General features: G+C 43.1%; 1 protein-coding gene across 1 annotated transcript in view; it reads left to right on the plus strand.

Annotated features, from left to right (window-relative positions):
* Positions 1 to 26,087, plus strand: part of LOC131947014 (cardioacceleratory peptide receptor) — a 74,615-nt gene that overhangs the window by 23,484 nt on the left and 25,044 nt on the right. Inside the window, exon 2 of the mRNA XM_059308096.1 lies at positions 25,924 to 26,059. Within this exon, the coding sequence (XP_059164079.1) occupies positions 25,924 to 26,059 (136 nt within the window). The remainder of the gene's footprint in view (positions 1 to 25,923; positions 26,060 to 26,087) is intronic.

A 26,087-nucleotide genomic window follows, 5' to 3' on the forward strand; every position in this document is an offset into this window, starting at 1 on the left:
TTCAGTACAAGATGTAACAGTGATTTTAAAATTATAAAATACCAACATGTGAATAAATTCTATGTTAAAAATGAAAGACTGCTGAAAAAAAAAAAATAATTGAAGAAGTTTTTGAAAAAGAAAAAAGAAAAAAAAAAGAAAAAAAAAAGAAAAGAAAAAAAAGATTTTAAATTTCTTAATAAAAGCAAGGTCATGACCTTTTGTGTGGCCACTAGAAGCGAAAGACCAACAACCTTGAGCATATGTATGACCTTGAGCAAGGTCAGCTATAAGCTATGTCAAACCTCGGGCCAGCAGCAGGCCAAACAACGGACCACAGCTCGAAACGTCGGAAACATTGCACAAACACCGCCATTATAATTTCTTTTCTAACACCGGAAGTGATCGATGCTCGAGTAAAACCGGAAGTGATCGATGACTGAGCTTAAGTCAGCTACACCACCCACGCTAAGCTTAGACTGACCACGTGACCAGATCCAAAGAGGTTAAAAAAAAATTCAGCAACTGAAAGATTTTCTGATCTACCCAGACCAAAGCCCGAATACTTAGAATCGAGTACTTTGAATCGAATACTTAGAATCGAATACTTAGAATAATTAAACATGAATAATTAGGACATCGATAGCAATTACATGAGAAAATCTACGATGTTAAACTCGGGGAATAAACTTTGAAATTTCGCATCAGAGAAAAATGTAACTTAAGAACTTAATTACGAATAGATCAATCTTTTTAATTGGGGATCTCCAACGTAGAGTGGGCTTCACTTTGTCGTGTGGTAATGTGGTTGTGTTGAAACTTGTCGTGATGTGGTTGTGTTGAAACTTTTCGTGATGTCGTTGTGCTGAAACTTGTCGTGATGTGGTTGTGTTGAAACTTGTGATGTGGTTGTGTTGAAACTTGTCGTGATGTGATTTGACGTGGTTCTGTTGAAAGTTCCCCTCCCCCCCCCATTGTCTTGGGCCTGCTGCTCCCCCCCCCCTTACCCCCACCACTCCCTATTAAACTAATGGCTCATCAAATTTCAGTTTATTCAAACAACAAATGTCGTGTTTATATTTTGCCAGTGGTTTTTGTTACTTGTCGTTTGAACCCTCGCCACAGATATCTAATCCCTAATTGAACTAATTACTTTTTTATAATCAAGCCGTCTTCGTTTTGTTTGGCTGTCAAAGCTAGAAGCTGTATCATGATGTTCGTCCGTCAGTCTGTTTGTTAGTCTCTCGTTGTGTCCGTCAGTCTGTCTGTTAGTCTCTCGTTGTGTCGGTCAGTCTGTCTGTTAGTCTCTCGTTGTGTCGGTCAGTCTGTCCACTTGTACGTCAGTGTAGCTAGTCCAGGCCTACACCCCTCCACACCCCCCCCTCCACCCCCCCCCCAGAAATAAATCTGTCCGAAGAAAAAAATCGCCATGTCTTTATTGGTCTATTTATGTCTAGAAGCGCTGTCTTCCGTTTCGGCTTCTCCTGTCTGCCGCACACAACACATGTGTGGGGCGGGGCTGTCTGTCACACACCACATGTGTGGGGCTGTCTGTCACACACCACATGTGTGGGGCGGGGCTGTCTGTCACACACCACATGTGTGGGGCGGGGCTGTCTGTCACACACCACATGTGTGGGGCTGTCTGTCACACACCACATGTGTGGGGCTGTCTGTCACACACCACATGTGTGGGGCTGTCTGTCACACACCACATGTGTGGGGCTGTCTGTCACACACCACATGTGTGGGGCTGTCTGTCACACACCACATGTGTGGGGCTGTCTGTCACACACCACATGTGTGGGGCTGTCTGTCACACACCACATGTGTGGGGCTGTCTGTCACACACCACATGTGTGGGGCTGTCTGTCACACACCACATGTGTGGGGCTGTCTGTCACACACCACATGTGTGGGGTGGGGCTGTCTGTCACACACCACATGTGTGGGGCTGTCTGTCACACACCACATGTGTGGGGTGGGGCTGTCTGTCACACACCACATGTGTGGGGTGGGGCTGTCTGTCTCACACCACATGTGTGGGGCTGTCTGTCACACACCACATGTGTGGGGCTGTCTGTCACACACCACATGTGTGGGGCTGTCTGTCACACACCACATGTGTGGGGCTGTCTGTCACACACCACATGTGTGGGGCTGTCTGTCACACACCACATATGTGGGGTGGGGCTGTCTGTCACACACCACATGTGTGGGGCTGTCTGTCACACACCACATGTGTGGGGCTGTCTGTCACACACCACATGTGTGGGGCTGTCTGTCACACACCACATGTGTGGGGCTGTCTGTCACACACCACATGTGTGGGGCTGTCTGTCACACACCACATGTGTGGGGCTGTCTGTCACACACCACATGTGTGGGGCTGTCTGTCACACACCACATGTGTGGGGTGGGGCTGTCTGTCACACACCACATGTGTAGGGCTGTCTGTCACACACCACATGTGTGGGGTGGGGCTGTCTGTCACACACCACATGTGTGGGGCTGTCTGTCACACACCACATGTGTGGGGCTGTCTGTCACACACCACATGTGTGGGGTGGGGCTGTCTGTAACACACCACATGTGTAGGGCTGTCTGTCACACACCACATGTGTGGGGTGGGGCTGTCTGTCACACACCACATGTGTAGGGCTGTCTGTCACACACCACATGTGTGGGGCTGTCTGTCACACACCACATGTGTGGGGTGGGGCTGTCTGTCACACACCACATGTGTAGGGCTGTCTGTCACACACCACATGTGTGGGGTGGGGCTGTCTGTCACACACCACATGTGTGGGGCTGTCTGTCACACACCACATGTGTGGGGCTGTCTGTCACACACCACATGTGTGGGGCTGTCTGTCACACAGCACATGTGTGGGGTGGGGCTGTCTGTCACACACCACATGTGTAGGGCTGTCTGTCACACACCACATGTGTGGGGTGGGGCTGTCTGTCACACACCACATGTGTGGGGCTGTCTGTCACACACCACATGTGTGGGGCTGTCTGTCACACACCACATGTGTGGGGTGGGGCTGTCTGTAACACACCACATGTGTGGGGTAGGGCTGTCTGTCACACACCACATGTGTGGGGCTGTCTGTCACACACCACATATGTGGGGTAGGGCTGTCTGTCACACACCACATGTGTGGGGTGGGGCTGTCTGTCACACACCACATGTGTGGGGTGGGGCTGTCTGTCACACACCACATGTGTGGGGCTGTCTGTCACACACCACATGTGTGGGGTGGGGCTGTCTGTCACACACCACATGTGTAGGGCTGTCTGTCACACACCACATGTGTGGGGCTGTCTGTCACACACCACATGTGTGGGGCTGTCTGTCACACACCACATGTGTGGGGTGGGGCTGTCTGTCACACACCACATGTGTGGGGCTGTCTGTCACACACCACATGTGTGGGGCTGTCTGTCACACACCACATGTGTGGGGCTGTCTGTCACACACCACATATGTGGGGTGGGGCTGTCTGTCACACACCACATGTGTGGGGCTGTCTGTCACACACCACATGTGTGGGGCTGTCTGTCACACACCACATGTGTGGGGCTGTCTGTCACACACCACATGTGTGGGGCTGTCTGTCACACACCACATATGTGGGGTGGGGCTGTCTGTCACACACCACATGTGTGGGGCTGTCTGTCACACACCACATGTGTGGGGCTGTCTGTCACACACCACATATGTGGGGTGGGGCTGTCTGTCACACACCACATGTGTGGGGCTGTCTGTCACACACCACATGTGTGGGGCTGTCTGTCACACATCACATGTGTGGGGTGGGGCTGTCTGCCACACACCACATGTGTGGGGTGGGGCTGTCTGTCACACACCACAGTGGGGCTGTCTGTGAGGTTTTTGGACAATGCAAATCTCGCGTCATGTGGTGATGGATGTGTTCAAGGTCCGGCCAGTTTAGAGACGCCGCTAACATCGTGTGGAGATTTTGGTGGGTAAAGTACAGGTTATGTGGGGTTAATGATAGACTCTGGACAGGGATGGTCTAAAGTACACGTACAACGGAGTCAAATTTTTAAAAAGTTGAAGGCGAATCAAATTAGTTTAAAGAACTTTGACAGAACAAAGCACTCGTGTAAAATGTGGCGTAACAAGTTTTAAATTGAAATATGCTCGTATAAATACAAGGCGAGGAGACTCTGTTAAGTCCATCTTTGAGGTGAACATCTTGACCATCAGTTAGGCACAGATGAGTGACCCCATCCAGTGACCCCATCCAATGACCCCATCCAGTGACCCCATCCAGTGACCCCATCCAATGACCCCCATCCAGTGACCCCATGTAGTGATCCCATGAAGTGACCCCAAGCCCACTGTATCAGTTGAACCTGAAAGATCTCGGCCAATCGGGCAAGTAAAACAAACGACATTACACTTCCTGGCCAGTTCCTGTGTTTGAAATTCTCTGAAGCCAAATAATATTTCATGTTTTGGCTTTTAAAAAAAAAACATGGCAAAAATTAAAAAAAAAACAAAAAACAACTGAACATCTGATTGAGTTTCTCCAGTCATCCTCAGATTTATGATCTGAGTTATCTGAGGTATTTCTGCTGACTTTTTGTGGGGAATTATCTGGATACCGATTTGTGGGGACGTTTTTTGTGTGTGGATGTTTTTGTGTGTGGATGTGGATGTGGTTTTGTGTGGATGTGGTTTGGTGTGGAGCATTGTGCGTGAAGCGCGCGATGTTTTGTATCCGTCTGTGTGACGTCAGGAACTCCAGCTGAAAATGGCGCACGGCAAGTCGGGAAGGTCAAACCGGAAGTGGTCGTGTGGCGGGAGGCGTGATGTTAAATGATGTCGTCTGCCAACCGGCTGATTGACTGATTTAGCCGGTTGATCGATACCGGCTCCAGCCGTGTAGCCGTGTTGGGGTGGAGAGAACAGAGTTATCCACATGTAGAGGAGGGAAAAACAACGAAGAAAAATGTCTGAATGAAACGACCGAAATCTTTTGTCTCCCTCCCCCCCCCCCCAATCTCCAGAGAATCTCTTGAAATCTCGCGACATTTGGACCAGGGCCGAGAAGTTGCGAGATCTTCCTTTTATTACTACGCCGACACATTCATTAAACACGGATATTTCTTGTTCATGTTCAAATCCGCCCAATAAGTTCATTTCACCCCCCCCCCCCCTCCTCGCTACAGCGAACACGTACCAGGAAGCAATCTCTAGTTCCCCCACCCCCGCGTCCCACCCAGGGGCCGTAAGACTCACGACTAATGTGTTTCTACCAACGACTGCTCCCAGTTCGCGCTAAATTAAACTTGTGTGCCAGAGTTAGCCAGTCGTTAGAGCATCATAGCCAGAGTTTGCTAGTCGTTAGCGATACATAAAAGTGACCTTTCTACAGATAAGTCGCCTAGAACCACGGCAATAATATCGCGGTAATTCAAACACTATGTCCAATTTAGGTAAGGGTTAAAGGTTAAAACATTCGTATGTAATATTTAGAGCTGTTTGGAAGTTGTGCAATTCTCTGTTTTTATAAATAAAGTAGCCGTTATATTTAAGATTATAAATTATTTTTTCTACTTTAATCTTATATGTAAGACTAAGTGATCCTCTAGAATTACAAAATATTTCCAAATTTGTTGTAACTGATTACCACCATTTATAACAACTTCACACAACCAGCACATGCGATTAAACACACACCAAACAATTGACTAGAGAATACAGTTTCAGTGACATCTCTACATCTAAACACACCGCCACACACACTTGAATATCTATTTCAGACAGGTTTAGAGTTTAGCTCAATTCACTCCTGTTTGTTTTCCTTTTACAAGATGATTCTTTGGACAATATGTCTGTTTGTCTATCTGTAAGTTTGTAATCAAGATATTATCTGCATCAATTAGACAAGCTATCTCCCACAGATATTTTCCTGAGTTAGAGGCTAACCAAACATTCCAGATACAACGCGACCAAAAAAAAAAAATAAAAAAAAAAGGATTTAAGAGAATTAAGATTTCTTGACTCGATATTTTTGTTGTGAACTGAACTCTATCAGCGAATAATTTAATCAAATTATTATTTTTTATTTTTAACGCGGGCGCGAAATATTTTTCAGTCCACACAATGCGATTGTATTTTATTTGTTGAACGTACTTTCGTCCCCACGAACACACTTTAATTTCTTTTTGTTAGGGTTGTCGACCTTGGCTTCTGTTGGGGAAACAATATCGTCAATTCTGTTTGTTTATGGTTTGTTATTGGTTTTGTTCTGATCTTTTTGCAAGATGCTACAACAGACTTCATTGGAGTTTGATGGGGGTGGTTGTAGTTGTGCTGCTGATGTTAGGGATGGTTGTGCTGATGTTAGGGAAGGTTGTGGTGCTGATGTTAGGGATGGTTGTGGTGATGATGTTAGGGATGGTTGTGGTGGTGATGTTAGGGATGGTTGTGGTGCTGATGTTAGGGATGGTTGTGGTGCTAAAGTAAGGGATGGCTGTGGTGATGATGTTAGGGATGGTTGTGATGATGATGTTAGGGATGGTTGTGGTGCTGATGTTAGGGATGGTTGTGGTGGTGTTAGGGATGGTTGTGGTGCTGATGTTAGGGATGTTTGTGGCGATGATGTTAGGGATGGCCTAGTCTAATTGCTGCGTCTCTAATGAGTAGGTAATTGCCAGTCTTCACACAAACCTTTAATCAAATGTAACTAAAATACTCGTAGACAAAAACTCGTTAGTTTCGCAATGACAAAAAATATCTTTTCAACACAACGTGTATATCTTATCACCAATAGCTGCAACGATTGGTCGGATGGGTATCACGTGATCTATAGGTCTAGTTGTCACGTGATTGATTCGTCTGCTGATCCCGCAAGGCTTATTGTTGTCATGGAGATACATGGCGGGATTTGTTGGCGTTTGTAGGGCGAGTTTCTTTCTACAATAGTCGACCATCGTCGGATGTTTTTTTTTTAATATGGACGGTTGTTTGGGCAATAGCTCAACTAGAGTATGTGGTTGTATGTGTATGTGTGTGTATGTAGTAGGGTGTAGGTGGGTTATTCCTCATCTAAAGGGATACAGTTCGGCTCTTAATGTTGGCTGAGTATTGATGGTAGTATATGGTAGTTGTTGGTGGAGTCTTATTGGTAGTATATGGTAGTTGGTGGAGTCTTGATGGTGGTTATGGTTGTTGTTGGTGGAGTTTTGAAGGTGGAATATGCTGTTTTACTATTAGAAAAAAATTGATCACCCCACCCCCACCCCCTAAATGTCTGTCTAATCTGCCCCAATCCTACGCTCACTAGGACACAAGATTCCCAGTCCTAGTGACCTCCGCTAGATGAACCTACCTCCCCTCCATCACGAACTTACCTCCCCTACATCAAAAGTTTCAGTTTTGAGGCTAGACACAAATATCAAGTTTCCTTTCTCCCGTGCTATAACAAAAATCAAGTTAACCTGACTAAGAGAGACATGTCAAGGTTTATGTCTTGCAGATAATGGAAAGAGTTTTGTTTTTGAATGAGTATCACGTTTTATTGATCTGTTTTTGAAAGAACTATCAACTTACTTTATGTCAATGTAAGTGGAATATCAAATTTCCTTTCTCGACGTTGAGTAAAATGTTTCTTTAATTTGTCTGCTGGAATTAAACAAAACAAAACAAATTATAAAAATTTAAAATGGACGTTTTGATGTAGAGTAGAGCTGACTACGACGTTGGACCAGAACAGAAAAAAAATGTGGTTGATTATACAAACTGGTCGCGCTTGGAGAAGATTTGTTTGAACTAATTATCCGCTGCGGGCTATTTGCGGTGGCACCTAATTAGGCAAATGACGGGGAGAATGTTTTGATTGTATTCAGAGTTCGTGACGGTTGTACGATGGAGTAAGGCGTGTAGAATTGGTGTGGATGTGTGGGAAGTAGAACTAAGCAGATCCACAAGATTGTAGTGGGGTGTGGTAGGTAGAACTTAACACATACACACACACATATACACAAGCATACATGCAAGAACGCAACACATACACACACAAATACACAAGCATACATGCAAGAACGTAACACATACACACACATATACACAAGCATACATGCAAGAACGCAACACACACACACATACAAAGACTGTCCGTTTTAGGCCGTGAGATTGTATGAAGTCCTACTTAATTTTATGTTACGTGAGTTTTGTATCAATACAGTCCAGCTCTACTTCACCCTCAGTCAAAGACACGTGTTAGTCGATACCTGGAATTTTTGTTCCGTCCAAGTGCTCGGCTACTAAACGTGTAAGGAATACACTTAATTACATAATTATTAAATAATTAAATAATTATTAACTGCTATGACGTCATAACAAATAACTCCTGACTACGGTAGATAACTCCTGACTACGGCAGATAACTCCTGACTACGGTAGATAACTCCTGACTACGGTAGATAACTCCTGACTACGATAGATAACTCCTGACTACGATAGATAACTCCTGACTAGGGTAGATAACTTCTGTCTACGGTAGATAACTCCTGACTACGGCAGATAACTCCTGACTACGGTAGATAACTCCTGACTACGGTAGATAACTCCTGACTACGATAGATAACTCCTGACTACGGTAGATAACTCCTGACTAGGGTAGATAACTTCTGTCTACGGTAGATAACTCCTGACTACGGTAGATAACTCCTGACAACGGTAGATAACTCCTGACTACGGTAGATAACTCCTGATGACGGTAGATAACTCCTGACTACGGCAGATAATTCCTGACTACGGTAGATAACTCCTGATTACTTTCCCCACTACGTGTCTTCCCGTCGTCTCGCCTAGTTACTACAGTCTGACGAATGTTGACCGATATTGACAAAAAATTGACCGATATTGACCCCGACGTACCGAGGCAAAGAGCCCCCAGATTCAATCTAGTCTAGCCGGAAGTGAACTATTTTTAAAACTATCTTTTGAGTCAATGAAAAGTGACGTAGAAAGTGACACGTCACTTCTGGTTGGGTCGTCTGTTGTTTAGGACGCAGGTCATGTGACTGTGAGCAGGTCATGTGACTTTGAGCAGGTCATGTGACTGTGAGCAGGTCATGTGACTGTGAGCAGGTCATGTGTGAGCAGGTCATGTGTGAGCAGGTCATGTGACTGTGAGCAGGTCATGTGTGAGCAGGTCATGTGTGAGCAGGTCATGTGTGAGCAGGTCATGTGACTGTGAGCAGGTCATGTGTGAGCAGGTCATGTGTGAGCAGGTCATGTGTGAGCAGGTCATGTGACTGTGAGCAGGTCATGTGTGAGCAGGTCATGTGTGAGCAGGTCATGTGACTGTGAGCAGGTCATGTGACTGTGAGCAGGTCATGTGTGAGCAGGTCATGTGACTGTGTGCAGGTCATGTGAGTGTGAGCAGGTCATGTGACTGTGAGCAGGTCAAGTGTGAGCAGGTCATGTGACTGTGAGCAGGTCATGTGAGTGTGAGCAGGTCATGTGACTGTGAGCAGGTCATGTGTGAGCAGGTCATGTGTGAGCAGGTCATGTGTGAGCAGGTCATGTGTGAGCAGGTCATTTGTGAGCAGGTCATGTGACTGTGAGCAGGTCATGTGTGAGCAGGTCATGTGACTGTGAGCAGGTCATGTGACTGTGAGCAGGTCATGTGACTGTGAGTAGGTCAAGTGTGAGCAGGTCATGTGTGAGCAGGTCATGTGACTGTGAGCAGGTCATGTGACTGTGAGCAGGTCATGTGACTGTGAGTAGGTCAAGTGTGAGCAGGTCATGTGTGAGCAGGTCATGTGACTGTGAGCAGGTCATGTGACTGTGAGCAGGTCAAGTATGAGCAGGTCATGTGTGAGCAGGTCATGTGTGAGCAGGTCATGTGTGAGCAGGTCATGTGTGAGCAGGTCATGTGTGAGCAGGTCATGTGACTGTGAGCAGGTCATGTGACTGTGAGCAGGTCATGTGACTGTGAGTAGGTCAAGTGTGAGCAGGTCATGTGTGAGCAGGTCATGTGTGAGCAGGTCATGTGTGAGCAGGTCATGTGACTGTGAGCAGGTCATGTGACTGTGAGCGAGAATGTTCATCACGTCTGCTCTTGTACAATGGTGGATGAAGGTCAAGGCCAGACTGCGAATCCTATAATTAAATACGTGGGGAGGGGTGGAGGGTGAAGGTTGTGGTTTAGGTTTAACCAGAGGCAGTAGAGTTTGAGATAAAGTAGAGTTTCTTCCGGGCACACAAATTCAAATAAAGTTTTTTTAAATAGAAAATCTATACTTTAACCAGCGTCCACTATAGAAAGCTTTAAGTGCCCTCCCCCTCCTCCCTCCTCCCTCCCTCGTGCCCATAAAAAAAGTCCGAAAGAAACCCTGAGGGCCTGTAAGAAGCCATGTTGACTTTTAGCTATGTGGGGGGGGGGATGTGTGTGGTGCTATGTGGGGGCGCTGTATGTGGGGTTGGACGCAGGTGGCAGCGTCTAGTTCCATCAACCATATCGATGGTTTTATAAGCCGACAGATATTTGATGGTTTTATAAGCCGACACATATGTGATGGTTTTATAAGCCGACACATATGTGATGGTTTTATAAGCCGACACATATGTGATGGTTTTATAAGCCGACACATATGTGATGGTTTTATAAGCCGACAGATATTTGATGGTTTTATAAGCCGACACATATGTGATGGTTTTATAAGCCGACACATATGTGATGGTTTTATAAGCCGACACATATGTGATGGTTTTATAAGCCGACACATATGTGATGGTTTTATAAGCCGACACATATGTGATGGTTTTATAAGCCGACACATATGTGATGGTTTTATAAGCCGACACATATGTGATGGTTTTATAAGCCGACACATATGTGATGGTTTTATAAGCCGACACATATGTGATGGTTTTATAAGCCGACACATATGTGATGGTTTTATAAGCCGACAGATATTTGATGGTTTTATAAGCCGACACATATGTGATGGTTTTATAAGCCGACACATATGTGATGGTTTTATAAGCTGATACATATTTGATGTCTATAAATAGCTGCCAGTAACGCCGGCTGTTTCAGTTGTTGAGTTGGCCACGAGTACAAGAGTTATCGCTCACAGATAAGTGGGGTGGGGGGGGGGGGAGACGGACTGGACATAACGACTGAGGAATGTTTTAATTAGTGCTGATTAGCTGTTGGGAGCACGCCTTAGGTGTGATGTGGTGTGGCCGTGCTGTTGTGACAGATCACGGTGTGACATCTTGACAATTGGTCTCCTTGTATTTTGTCATATTTGCTGTCACCACCCGCCCCCCCCCCCCCCCCACACACACGACATTCCCTGAGTCCCTGTGTTACCATGAGTGTGGGTTGACTGGCGTGTACACTCTCACACAAATCATCTCACACACACAGTGTCATAACTCGCCATCTCCACCTCACTTCTGTGTGGTGTGCGTGTGTGTGTGGGGGTGGGGGCGGACACCTAATGACGCATTCATCTTTTGCTCTAGTTGCTTCCCCTTGAATTGGTCCTTTGATCTCTGGGGTTGTCAGCGATGGTCAAATCGATATCTGTATAGGCCGGTCTTGGGTCAGGTGGGGTATGTGTGGTCGTGTGGTGGTGGTCGTGTGGTGGTGGTGGTGTGGTGGTGGTGGTTGTGGTCGTGTGGTGGTGGTGGTGGTGGTCGTGTGGTGGTGGTGGTCATGTGGTGGTGGTCGTGTGGCCTGTGCCGTGTGGTGGTGGTGGTCGTGTGGCCTGTGCCGTGTGGTGGTGGTGGTCGTGTGGTGTTGGTCGTATGGCCTGTGCCGTGTGGTGGTGGTGGTGGTGGTCGTGGTCGTGTGGTGGTGGTGGTCGTGTGGTGGTGGTCGTGTGGTGGTGGTGGTCGTGTGGTGGTGGTCATGTGGTGGTGGTCGTGTGGTGGTGGTGGTCGTGTGGTGGTGGTCGTGTGGTCTGCCCTGTTGGTAGAGTTGTGGTCTGCCTGAAGTATCATCTCGGTCTAACACTCTGACGACAGCTCTCGCCATTGTACTCTCGGTTTCTTGAGCTAAACTCTCGGGTTCTTGAGCTAAACTTGTGTTAACTTTGATGTGTTTGCTACGGTCATCACGTGGTCCCATCCTATGACCACTTGGATCTTTGATGTCACAACACCCTCGGTACTCTGATCACTTCAGTCGCCCCCCCCCCCAGGATCCCCACCCACGGTTGTCGTCTGCTAGGGCTCACGTCTGCCAGTGACCTGGATCTTTCTTTAAAGCAAATATCTGATTCTTATGTCATTACTTTCTCGTATATACGAAGTATAGAGAAAGTATTGTAATCGTGCAAAAAAAAAATCGAGATTTTTACAGATCTCGACATTTTACACCTCACTGATACGGAAAAACATAATTTTGCAATCTTGTCCGTATGTCTGTGTGTGTGTCTGTGTGTCCGTGTGTAAACACGATAACTTGAGTACCGTTACAGCTAGGTTGATGAAATTTCATATATAAGTATTTTATCAAAATCGTAGATCCGTATCAACTTTTGAGCGATTTCCGATAACCGGAAGTGGTACTTTTCCTACTTTGAATTTTTCAAAAGCCTATAACTTAAGTACTATTTCAGATAGATAAATGAAATTTCACATGTAAGTAAAAGATCTAATTCTCTACCTTCTGTCAAATTTTGAGTCATTTCCGTTGACTGGAAGTAGTAATTTACGCTACTTCCGATTTCTCAAAAAACTAATGTAAATTTTAAAAGTACTAATAATATTGCGCACTATTATGCGCTTTTTTATTTGGCGTTCACTTGGTGTGCAATTAATTTGTCTACGAGATTTTATTCTATTTTTAAAACTTTAAGTATTTAAAATGGATTAAAAATCATGTCTATAGCCCGAGTTCCCATCCCCTGTTATTTTATATAAGAATATTCGAGAAAGTTTAGGGGAGATCACTCCCGGTTTATTATTTTTTTTTTATTGTTTGCTATTATGTATTCACTGGGAAAAATGTATGAAATAATAATTTTCCACTCACGCTTTTATAACATGAAATAACTAAAATAATTTATAATTTTAAGATGAGTTTCTAATAAGCCGAACTGCTGGTTTTTTTTAATTATTTAAAAATTTGAATTTATGCTCGTCATTTTTCCCCAATATTTTGAATTGCCATTGAAACCTTTTGAGGGGGGGGGGGGGGGAGAACGAGTGAAAGTGTCCTCGAGATTTATAAGTTGTGTGTGTGTTGTGTGTGCGTGTTTGTGTGCTTATGGCGTTTGTGTGTGGGTGTGTGGGGGTGGGTGTGTGGGGATGGGTGTGTGGGGGTGGGTGTGTGGGGATGGGTGTGTGGGGGTGGGGTGTTGCATTAACGCCGCTTTAAACCTGAGCGATATCTGACCGCCCCCGGCGTCTAATTGGCTGAAAGAGCCATTAGTTCACACCGGCCAGTGTCTTAGGATATGATGAATAATTAGTGACGCTGCTAAAACTCAAGACTCCAGATGTTGACTCGCGTTCCACTCATCAAAGTTTGTCCAAGTCAGCTTAGAATATGGCGGCTTTTAAGTCAAAATGACTTCCGTTATAAAAGTTATGACGGTATGACTGTGTAGCTGATGGAAACATGAGTTGTTTTTTTTATGTATAGAGCTGGGTTAAATTAAAAGACTTTCGGAAATTCCTCAGAACTCTGGGTAGGTAGTGGGGCATGTGATAGCACTTCTAACACCATACTCTCATAATGTCAAATCCCCCCCACCCCTCACCACGGAAACGTGGGGTTGCACAATACAATTATTAGCATACCGTAAAATGTATGCTCTAAACTGAAGTTAATAATATAAACGTAATTTCACCTTTGTAAAATCCACCAACTCATTAAACCCACCAACTCATTAAACCTACCAATTCAGTAAATCCAACAAGCCAGTAAACCTACCAACCACCTATCCCTCGCGCCACTCGATCGTCCTATTAACCACCCCACCCCCACCCCACCCCACCCTCTCACCACTATCTGCCCAATCTTTGACCATTCCTTTACCGCCTCCTCCCCTGGACTAGCCATATCACCATACAACCCCCCCCTCCCAACTCATACCCACCCTGTAGCCCATGAATGTGTCCCACAAATTCTCCTTGCTTGACCACCTCATGACGTCCAGTCGCCGTTAGTTCTACTGCTTGATGACTGGATGACTGGAGGACTGGATGACTGGATGACTGGATGACTGGATAAGGAGGATTGGATGTGGAAGACTGGTTGAATGGATGACTGGATGACAGCATGACTGGATGACTGGATGACTGGATGACTTACATTCGCCGAGTCAAAGCGGCCGTCAAGTCAGTCAAACACAACACCGCCCACCACGCAGTGCCTTCAATTCCTTCATTTCCAGTTTGCAAGCGTAATCACATTTTATTGAAAATGTTGCTAAGTCCACGAGTCTACTTTGTACTTTACGACATAGCCCCCCCCCCCCCCCCCCTTTAGAAAATTTCAAGTTCCCCGGGAGAAAAACGTGGAAAAAACCCACTTACAAAAGGTCTTTTAGTCTTGGTCTCTCTGCAGTTCTCCCAAGGTGAGTTCCAAAACGGAACTTACCTATTTTAAGCTTGACTGTCTTTAGTTATAATAGTAAAATGTCTATAATGTGTGTATATGTAACGATTTTTTTTTTGAAAAATAAAAGGTTATAGATTCCAGCCTAAAATTGTTATATATAAATCCTTTAGGAGAGGGTGAAAAATATGAAAAGACAATTAACTAGATGCTTAATTTACAACTAAGACTGTATGTCTACTAACATTAATTAAGTATTGCAATCTATAACGGCTACTGATGTATTTGTTTTTCAGCTTGATAATGCTAAAAAAAACTACCAAGCTATTTTCTTTAGAACTTGAGCTCTATATAACTTTTACAATAGCAAATAATAACTTAAAGTTGTATTTATATGTAAGCGGTCAACCTAAGGTGCAGGAATTTTAAATGAATGTAAAGTTAAGCAACGAATTATCTCTTATTTCAGTCCAATTAGGAAAATTTTTGTTAAAGGGAAATAACTTTTATAAGAATAGCTAAATTAACCAAGTGTAACTAAAATATGCTTGATAAAAAAACAATATAACGTGCTAAATTTTATTACATAATAATTATAACAATTTTTTTATATTAACCATGTAACCTTGTAAAAACATATATTTTACCAATTGAATACTTAACTACAGGTTTTGTTTGAAAGTCTAAAAACCGTAGCTTTATTATAACATTCTTCTCTTCAACAATTATGACATACGTTTTACAGTATTCATTAGCTTCTTTGTGCCTTTGGATCCCCTCAGTAAATTTTTTTTTCAATATAAGGAGGGGATCCATTTTTTTAAAATATTTTTTTATATAGACGTTTAACTGTAACTGTTTTAGTCATTACTAGAAACATTGATTAATTATATAAAAAAAAATTGAAATTGAAAAATTTCAAAGTTGACCGTTAGTTATAAATATTATCCTTTTTAATATTATATATTAATACTTTAAGTCTGGTAATATAGATTCCTAAAAACCTAAAAAACTAAAGATTTTTCAACTATTACCAGATTACATTAGATTCAACTACAAAACAGTCGAATAAAAATTATGACATTTTAACACTTCGATATTTTATACCTACGAAACCATATCAGCAATAGCCTTCTACTGTTACTCCCAAAAAATTACGAAACAAGTACAATACTTTGAACACCCCGTCATTACAAAACTCAATACACCAGAACAGATTTCTAATTCGCAGTAAGAGAAAACGAGACTTACAAGCCCTATTAAAATTAGATAACCGTTTGAAATGTTCGAAATCTAAATTACGAATTTATTAAATGTTTTCTACATCAATTATGTGACACCAAATTAAAAAGGCAATGTGACTGGTAAAAAGCGCCCCGACCTTTACAAATTAGGGAGGTGGGGTTGCATTTTCACCATCGCGAATAAATATAGGCCTATATAGTCCTATTTTTGGGGTGGGGGTGCAAAACTGATAATTCGTCCTGGGTGCCGAAATAGATCGCTACTCCTTTATAAAAGTTATTAATTATTAGATCTAGGTACTTTTTGATAATAGCGATTAACCATTTTGCGCCCCCTGGGGATGGCGCCCTAGGCGACCGCCTAGTTCGCCTTATGGGTGGCGCCGGCCCTACCACCATGACAGCCCCACCAAACCAAACAGCACTCCAACAAAAACAATCCCCAGTCCCCATCTTATCAAACCACTTCCAGCACGTGTATTGTAAATATTTCGTTAATCCCATGATGCACTCGTCAACACAGGAAGGGGAAGTCTCGACAAATGTATAAGGAGTATTACAATTGCATATCACTACAACAGATAAGAAACGAAATCCCTAAAAAGATTTCAAAATCTTCGGGTCCCAAAAATCTAGACTAATTTTAAAATTGTAAAGACCAACTTATGCCAGCAACCATTATTAGCTGAGTGTGTCGCGTGGATTGTTAGACGTCACACGTGATTAACGCTTTAATTAGACACGTGATTAAGGCTTTAATTCGACACGTGATTAAGGCTTTAATTCGACACGTGATTAACGCTTTAATTCGACACGTGATTAACGCTTTAATTAGACACGTGATTAACGCTTTAATTAGACACGTGATTAACGCTTTAATTAGACACGTGATTAACGCTTTAATTAGACACGTGATTAACGCTTTAATTAGACACGTGATTAACGCTTTAATTAGACACGTGATTAACGCTTTAATTAGACAACTTTAACATGGCTGTATACACTTAAATTAAAAAAAACGTAACGTATTTGAACTAATTAAGCTGAGGTCAGGTAATTAAAGCAAAATCGTAATAAAACTAATTTGTTGAAATGTTAATTATTGTGTTTGAAGTGGATTAGAATAATTAATTAAGATGGCTTTAAAGATGGCTAATGTGTTACACTGCGCTAAGTGCTGAATGTAACAAGTGTAACACTGCGCTAAGTGCTGAATGTAACAAGTGTAACACTGCGCTAAGTGCTGAATGTAACTAGTGTAACACTGCGCTAAGTGCTGAATGTAACTAGTGTAACACTGCGCTAAGTGCTGAATGTAACTAGTGTTACACTGCGTTAAGTGCTGAATGTAACTAGTGTAACACTGCGCTAAGTGCTGAATGTAACTAGTGTTACACTGCGTTAAGTGCTGAATGTAACAAAGTAGCTGGCAGCTCTGTCAATATGGGACCTTTTAGTTGGGACCTTTCAGCGGGGACCAATATTTGTAGGGACCTAACATGGGATCTAATTCGTCCTTGGACAAAAATAATTGAGACGACCTCAGACAACCTAGCCCAAAATGTTTTCAAATAAAAATGTTGCGGCGACAGTTTTTGTCTCATTAGATCTTGTTTATATTCTCAGAACTTAATTATGTTTACATAATTTGCTACAAAATGTACGTAAAAAATAATCTTTCATTATTTTTTTTCATCGGTATTATTTTATTTTCAAAAAGCATAAAAATCGTTTTAATAACAAGCTTTTATGTAATATTGCACTAAAAGGGAGAAAATAAATGATTTTCTTTAAATATATAATAATACACTACTCTTTAAATAACTATTAAGAAAAGCGTGGGTCACTTTATTATCTATCTATTGGATACCTTTACTAATATTTAGGAGGAGACCCACGCTATTCCTCATAATTATTTTTAACTGGGTTTTTGCAATTCTGTCCGTGTGTGTGTGTGTATGTGTGTGTGTATGTGTGTGTGTATGTGTCTGATGAAATTTTATTTATAAGTATTATATCACATTTGAGGTTCTGTCTCGATTATTTAGCTATTTCCGGAAGTGGAACTTATTCTACTTTTAGTTCTTCAAAAGCCTATAACGTGAGTACTGTTTCAAATAGATAGACACAATTTCAAATATAAGTAAAAGATCTAATTCTCTGCCTTCTGTCAAATTTTGAGTAAATTCCGTTTAAGGGAAGTAGTACTTTACGCAATTTCTGATTTCTCAAACATTGCATATGAATTTATATAGTAGGCATAGTATTATTCCGCGCTTTTATACACACATTGTTTGCTTGGAACGTTTGGACAACGTGTAGGGGTAGGGTTGGAGCGTAGTGTATGGGGGGGGGGGGGGTTAGCGGACACACAAAAGTCAGTTTTTTGTTCACTCTTATTAAAGTGGTAAGCCACGGGAATACTGTCTCCATTTTCTCCACTGTCTGTTTAATATTAATTGCATGACCTCACTGCAGATACCGTTTGTATTTATCCTGGAACAGACTTCTGGCTCTGCTAGGCTCGGCGGTACCTCCCCCTCCCACACGTATACTGAGGGAGTGTCCTTGTCCCCCTACTGTAGCGCAACGTCCCCCCCCCCCTCATATCTCTTCTCCCCCAGTCATCCCCCACCCCCACCCCCCTACCTTGTTATACTCAACAGACCGTGACGTGGTAGGTTTCCCTTAAGCTGTTGTTTCTGATTGGTTAATTAAGAAATACGTCATATCCTGTCAGTGGTTTTGGTGTAATGAGAAAATTTGTGTCGAAGGAGGGGGGGGGGGGTTAGGGGGAAGTAAAGGTGGCTTGACATTGTGAAACTTCTGCAGTTTTGGAATGTCTGTAGTTTCGAAATGTCTGCTGTTTTAGAATATCTGCAGTTTCGAAATGTCTGCTGTTTTGAAATGTCTGCTGTTTTAGAATATCTGTAGTTTTGGAATGTCTGCTGTTTTAGAATGTCTGCTGTTTTGGAATGTCTGCTGTTTTAGAATGTCTGCTGTTTTGGAATGTCTGCTGTTTTGGAATGTCTGCTGTTTTGGAATGTCTGCTGTTTTGGAATGTCTGCTGTTTTAGAATGTCTGCTGTTTTGGAATGTCTGCTGTTTTGGAATGTCTGCCGTTTTAGAATGTCTGCTGTTTTGGAATGTCTGCTGTTTTGGAATGTCTGCTGTTTTGGAATGTCTGCCGTTTTAGAATGTCTGCTGTTTTGGAATGTCTGCTGTTTTGGAATGTCTGCTAGCCCAAGTGAGACATCTGAGACACCAGACCTACCACGTGATCAGCTGGCGGATATGACGACTGACGTAGGTGTGTGACGTCAGGCTATGACGTAAAAGTTATAGGTTGAGAGATGACGCAACAGATTTCATCAAAAAACGATGACGCAACAGATTTCATCATACACGCTGCCAACACACGCAACAAAACCCAGACGTGATAGCTGTAGTCTAACATCAGGAATACTTAGGGACACCCTTTTAACTTTAGGATCTCCCAAAACCTTGGAATTCCCATCCCAAAGTCTAGGACCTCCCACCCCAAAGTCTAGGACCACCCACCCCAAAGTCTAGAACCCCCCCCTCCCAAAGTCTAGGACCTCCCACCCCAAAGTCTAGGACCACCCACCCCAAAGTCTAGAACCCCCCCTCCCAAAGACTAGGACCTCCCACCCCAAAGTCTAGGACCACCCACCCCAAAGTCTAGAACCCCCCCTCCCAAAGACTAGGACCTCCCACCCCAAAGTCTAGAACCCCCCCTCCCAAAGTCTAGGACCACCCACCTAGGACCTCCCACCCCAAAGTCTAGAACCCCCCCTCCCAAAGTCTAGGACCACCCACCTAGGACCTCCCACCCCAAAGTCTAGAACCCCCCCTCCCAAAGTCTAGGACCACCCACCTAGGACCTCCCACCCCAAAGTCTAGAACCCCCCCTCCCAAAGTCTAGGACCTCCCACCCCAAAGTCTAGAACCCCCCCTCCCAAAGTCTAGGACCTCCCACCCCAAAGACTAGGACCACCCACCCCAAAGTCTAGTACCTCCCATCCCAAAGTCTAGGACCACCCACCAAAAACTTGGACCTAGACAACGTAAAGTAACCCACCTCTTTACTCCATCCCATCCTGAAAATTCCAGCCACATTATTCAGAAAAAATCTCCCCCCCCCCCCCCCCCCCCCACCTATTGTGACTCGCCCCAAGAGTGTACCTGACTGTTTTATTACAGACACGACTTGTTGGCTGCAAGAGTTCCCGTTATTCGCCCCCACCCCCACCCCCACCCCCAACGTCTAACTCTCCCGGCAATCACGTGACCAGCGAGAGTTGATTGTTGACATGATAGGGGGGGGGGGGGAGGATTTCATTTAGAGGGCAATTACAAAAACTGACCGGCTTCCGGCCGGCAGGATTTCAAACAGAAAGACCGGAATGGATCAACTTTAATTGATTTCAAGTTTTTAATCCCCTGGTACAATCCTCCTATTCAGCAATGTAAGGTTGGAGGGGGGGGGGGGGGATTATTTGAATTCACTCCCCCCCCCAGATTCCATGCTTAATTCCTGTTTAAAAGCGATTGTAAAAAATATTTGATTGTAGTTGGATGCAGGGGGTGGGGTGGAGTGGGGTGGGGGGGGGGGGGGGCTATAAGGATGGGTGTGAATGAACGTCATTAACGTCATGTATTGAATCTTATAAGACGTACAGTGATACGTGTTAATGTGTTCAATCAGGCAGAGGTAATCACACATTATATATAGACTGTATATATAGACTGTATATATATATATATATATATATATATATATATATATATATATATATATATATATATATATATATATATATATATATATATATATATATATATATATATATATATATATATATATATATATGACAATGATTTGATATAATTTCTTTTACAACATCAAGAGTACAGACAAACATTACATCACCTATCACTGAAGAAAGTCCACCAACAAAACAAACTCACATAGGTAAACAAACATTTGTTTTTTTCAAATTTTCTCTGCCGTAAGTTTTTTTTATATTAGCCTTTGTGGCCCCAAAAATTCACTCTGAATCAGCCCCCTCCCCCACACCCCAACATTTAATTACGTAAGTGACAGCACCCCCACTCCATGCGCATCCCACCCTCGAGAGGACAGACCAGATTTTTCACGTCAGATACCCACACAGGGCGAGACAGCCTGGCACATCGAGTCAGACAAAATGTCTGCTGGAAACTTGGCCAACTTGAGTGTCTTGTGTCTGATGCAAGAATCTTCAGTGGCCAACACTGTCACACTTGGCCACAAATTGTTATGGGCACGTTATAAGCTGGGCCTTCATTGGCTAATGTCATTAGAAACAAAGTACTTCATTGGCTCATGTCATTAGAAACAAAGTACTCCATTGGCCCATGTCATTAGAAACAAAGTACTTCATTGGCTTAACTTTACCGCACCAAGTGTCATGTACACTAATGTTATGTACACTAATGTCAAGTACACTAATGTCAAGTACACTAATGTCATGTACACTACTGTGAAAGTTTATAAAACTGCAAGACAGTGACTTAATTAGCCTCAATTATTGTAATCAAGTGCATTGCAAGGGCTAGAAAATATTGATTTCAGCCTTTTAGAGATGCGTATTGCATAAAATTTATGATAAATATATTTAGCAGTGATTTGCCAGTTATGAACTGGCTAGATATCGATATGGCTAGATATCGATATGATTGGAAATATTGACTTCATTGGGCTCTTGCAATTGGAGCTGGAGATTGGGTCCAGACAGTTATGAATGCGCATGCGTCGAATTATTATACAGCACGTGCTTAGCTGACGTCATCAAAGGTCACGTGCTTATAACTTTGTCTCGGTCCGTATCTGATTCTCGCGTGGCCTACAATTTGTGTCCAGCGTGGATTCGTCCCCGCAATGATTGGCCGGCTAATGTCGCCGTAATTCACATCCTGCCGAGATCCTAGAGCGGTGATGATCTTGATACCCAACGTGATTAGCCACGTGGCATGGCCGGAAGTGGAATGATAGTTATGCTAACGAGCAGAGAACTTTGGCCTGATGTTTTGATTCGACTTTAGTTCAACGACTGGTGGGCGATCACGGGTCGACTTAGCCGAGGTCACTGAAACAGGTGAACTCTGCTTCACCTGTCCAATGTACCGTCAGTTTCAAAGAAAACTATTGTTAGTGTTGGCACCAGGCAATGTCTAGGCTCTTACAGGAATGGCGTGGTCGCGTGGTAGAGTACACGACTGCTAACCAGAAAATGCTGAGTTCGATTCGAGTCAGCAATAATTAATTCTCCCCCCCAGCCCCACCCACGTTCCATAAATTTGTTTCTTGTTCACTAAATTTATTCCATGATGAATAAATTTGTTCCATGTTCCATAAATGTGTTCAATGTTCCAAAAATTTGTTCCATGCTCCAAAAATTTGTCTCCTGGCTCATGCATGTTCTATCTATAACAAGATCTATAATTCTGGAATTATTGAGCGTGGATTTTATTAGCTAATCAAGTTTGCCAGCTATTTCTGTAGCATGGGTTAAAAAACTTGATGCTTTAGCGATTTGCTCAAAACTTGATATTATAGGGGAGGCAGACGTCGTCTTGTCCTTTTAAATACTGCGGCAGGTAGACGATATTAGGGTGGTGTATGTTACGTAGATAGCAAAGGTAATTAAAAAATAAATTACAATTTATTGCGACATGTAGTTTGTAAAAAAAAATTCTTCTAAAAAGCTAACACTTTAGAACATGTCTGAATTTTTCTTGTTATTTTAAACAAATCAACTTTCCTGTAGAAGACAAAACACTGGAAATTTTTATTTCCGGTAGGAATCGATTTTAAAATATCGCTGATACAAAAGGTCGGCGATATTTCTGTTTTGGGGTTTGAAAGAAACTACTCGACATTTGAGATCAACATAGCTGTGATACATGTGGATGATTCTAATGTTAAAACTGTGGATACATTACTATACACTGGATTTATTTCGTAAGAATCAAGGGGAATAATTCGCTGTTAAATGTTTTTGGTATTCATTACTTTATAATGGGATTTTTTAACCAATCCGTTTGAGAATTGTGTTTCACATGATCTGGCTACCATAGGACACCAGAGTGTTAGGTAGACAGATGTGTGTTGAGCTGACCTTTAACTGAACAAAAATGACCTGAACAAAATATCTAGAGAAATGTGAAGGGCTAATTGAGTTCTAGAATATTCTCTTCTTGGTTGACCTACGCACATTTTACACAGGTTTCCCCGCAAGTTGATAGTCTGTCTTATATATCAACTTTTTAGAATCTGTCTCATATATCAACTTTTTAGAATCTGTCTAAATATCAAGCTATTATTTTCTGTCTTAATCAAGTTTTTATAATCTGTCTTTTAATATTTCAAGTTTCTATAACCTGTCTTGATATATCAAGTTTCTATAACATGTCTTGATATATCAAGTTTCTACCCTACACTGTCACTCCGTCAACCACCCTGTGTATGCTACATCAACCACCCTGTTTGTTCTACACCAACCCCCTTGTGTATGCTACATCAACCACCCTGTGTATGCTACATCAACCACCCTGTGTATGCTACATCAACCACCCTGTGTATGCTACATCAGCAGTCGGTGAAATCTAACAAAAACCATTTAGATCAGTGGCTAATCTCTCTTGTGATGTATATTTACCTACATAAACTTGACGCCATTTTTGTAAAGTGTTGTTTTAGATAAAGGTTTAAGATTTGTGTTAGGGTTATTTAAACCATTCTATACCCAGTGGCCTGTGAACTTGGCTGTTTGTATCAAGTAAACTCAACATTCAAAAACACAGAAACCTTTCACATTTTTCGCGGCAGCAATCTAACGTAAAATTGTTTGGTTACGTCCCCTGTGTTTGGTTTCACATCTGTAAACCTTAGGACTTTGAACTTGGTGAAGGCTAAATTAGCCATATCCTGATAGACACTGAAGGTGGTTAAATTAGCCAAATACTTTCTCGCTCTAATGGAAGATAAAGTAGCATCTTACCTGCCCAACTAAAACTATTTGCACGGCAATGTAAATGTTTGGCCGCTATCTCAAGTAGCCCATATTCCAAAGTCTGTCTTTTGTCTGTTGAATTCCCGTCTTGAAGCTGTTTATAAACAGCTGGTAATCTTGGGCAATTGAACCTTGTGCTCACACCTTGTTTATCGTTTACTGACTCCTGATGCAGGCTAGAGTAATGGATAAACTGTCGTCATCACGGGGAGATACAGAGTAAACCATTTGATACGATCGTCATTATGTGCTACTGTTTTATGTGCTACTGTTTCATGTGCTACTGGGTCATGTTTATCTGAAGTTTATCGCTCATGTTGGATGAGTTAGAGACAGTTTGAAACACAATAACCTACCCCAACAAATCAAAGGAAACAAAAGAGCTGTTCTATGTTCTAAAACCCCCAACCACGGGCCATCCGTTCCCCAACCACGGGCCATCCGTTCCCCAACCACGGGCCACCCGTGTGAGCACCCAACCAGAACATTTCTGCCCAAACTTGGACAGGAACAAAAAATACTCGAACGTTCTCAACCGGCCACTCCACAACCTCGAGAATAAAGTTGGGTTCCTTGAGAAATACAATATTTATAGAGGGAAAATAGTGCGGCGGACCAATTAGTGGTTCGGCGTATCGATACAGACAGCATAGTAAAGTAGTGCGGCGTGTTGTTACAGAGAGTCAGGTAAAATAGAGTGATGTGTTTATACAGAGAGTAAAGTAGTGCGACGTATTGATACATTTTTGTAACATAGTGCGGCGTATTGATACAGACAGTAAAGTAGTACGGCGTATTGATACAGTTAGATAACATTGTGCGGCGTATTGATACAGTTAGATAACATAGTGCGGCGTATTGATACAGTTAGATAACAGTGCGGCGTATCGATACAGTTAGATAACATAGTGCGGCGTATTGATACTGTTAGATAACAGTGCGGCGTATCGATACAGTTAGATAACATAGTGCGGCGTATTGATACAGTTAGATAACATAGTGCGGCGTATTGATACAGTTAGATAACATAGTGCGGCGTATTGATACAGTAAGATAACATAACTATGCGTATTGATACAGTTAGATAACATAGTGCGGCGTATTGATACAGTTAGATAACATAGTGCGGCGTATTGATACAGACGGTAGCCAGGCAAACACACCCAGGATCTGGGTTATGTAAACAACTCTCCAAGAGTTCTGGCACCGTGGAACTAAACGGTCACATCCGGTCTGTCATAACTGACCAGTCGGGGGGGGGGGGGGGGGACAGCGCCCTGGACCCGGGTACTCACGACTGTAATCTTAAAGTAATCAGCCCTTACACCTAAGACACGAGATCTATAAAGAAAAGTAAGTTTTGATTGGCTGTAATAGGAAGACATGTCTGATAGACTTGATATGATTGGATGAGATTTAATTACGTTCGATAGTCTAGAATAATGGCCGGAATAGCTTGACCTTCAGGCGGACATTGGGGACTTTTGTTCAACGAACGGAGTGAGGGAATCTGAAACGGGTCGGGAGGGGTGGGGAGGGTGGGGGGAGGAGATGACCAAAGGATGTGGTCAATTTCGTCCTTCACTGGACACGAGGGGCCAGCGGTCAACATGACGCCATCTTGTTCTGCTCTTGACTTAACCTCCATTCTACACGGGCACGTGGTGGGTGGGGGAGGGTGGGGGTTAATTTGTCGAGTAATCATTCTACTGTGGACTGGACATGACGTCAGCGGTCAGCTACTGTTGATAGAGTCATTTGAGTTGTTTGACTCGCCATTTCTGTGAGAGTCAGCCTCGACTCTACATACTGTGAGAGTCAGCCTCGACTCTACATAGAGCTGGATCCTCTTACACGAAGAATGTCGTCACACGTTTGTTGATGAAAGTTTATCTCATTTTTTTTTTTATATTGACCCTCTGCTGTTGCTGTTGTCTAATTTGTTTCGTGATGTAATGTGTCAAACTTGTAGGTCACCTGACTTGTCAAACTTTGACCTGTAGGTCACTGACGTGTCCCAGGTTGACCACCATTGACCTTCTCTCCCCAGGAAGAACAGCTGACCTTCCTGTACATCCTGTTTGCCCTGATCGTGTTGGGCAACACTCTGGTCATCATCGCCATCTGCGTCACAAAGTCACGAAGGTCACGTATGCACATCTTCATCCTCAACTTGGCCATAGCAGGTCAGTAGGTCATTCACATCTTCATCTA

This window comes from Physella acuta, unplaced genomic scaffold (genome assembly GCF_028476545.2).
Source record: "Physella acuta isolate Inbredline_101_S28 unplaced genomic scaffold, ASM2847654v3 ptg000579l, whole genome shotgun sequence".
Lineage (NCBI taxonomy): Eukaryota > Metazoa > Mollusca > Gastropoda > Physidae > Physella > Physella acuta.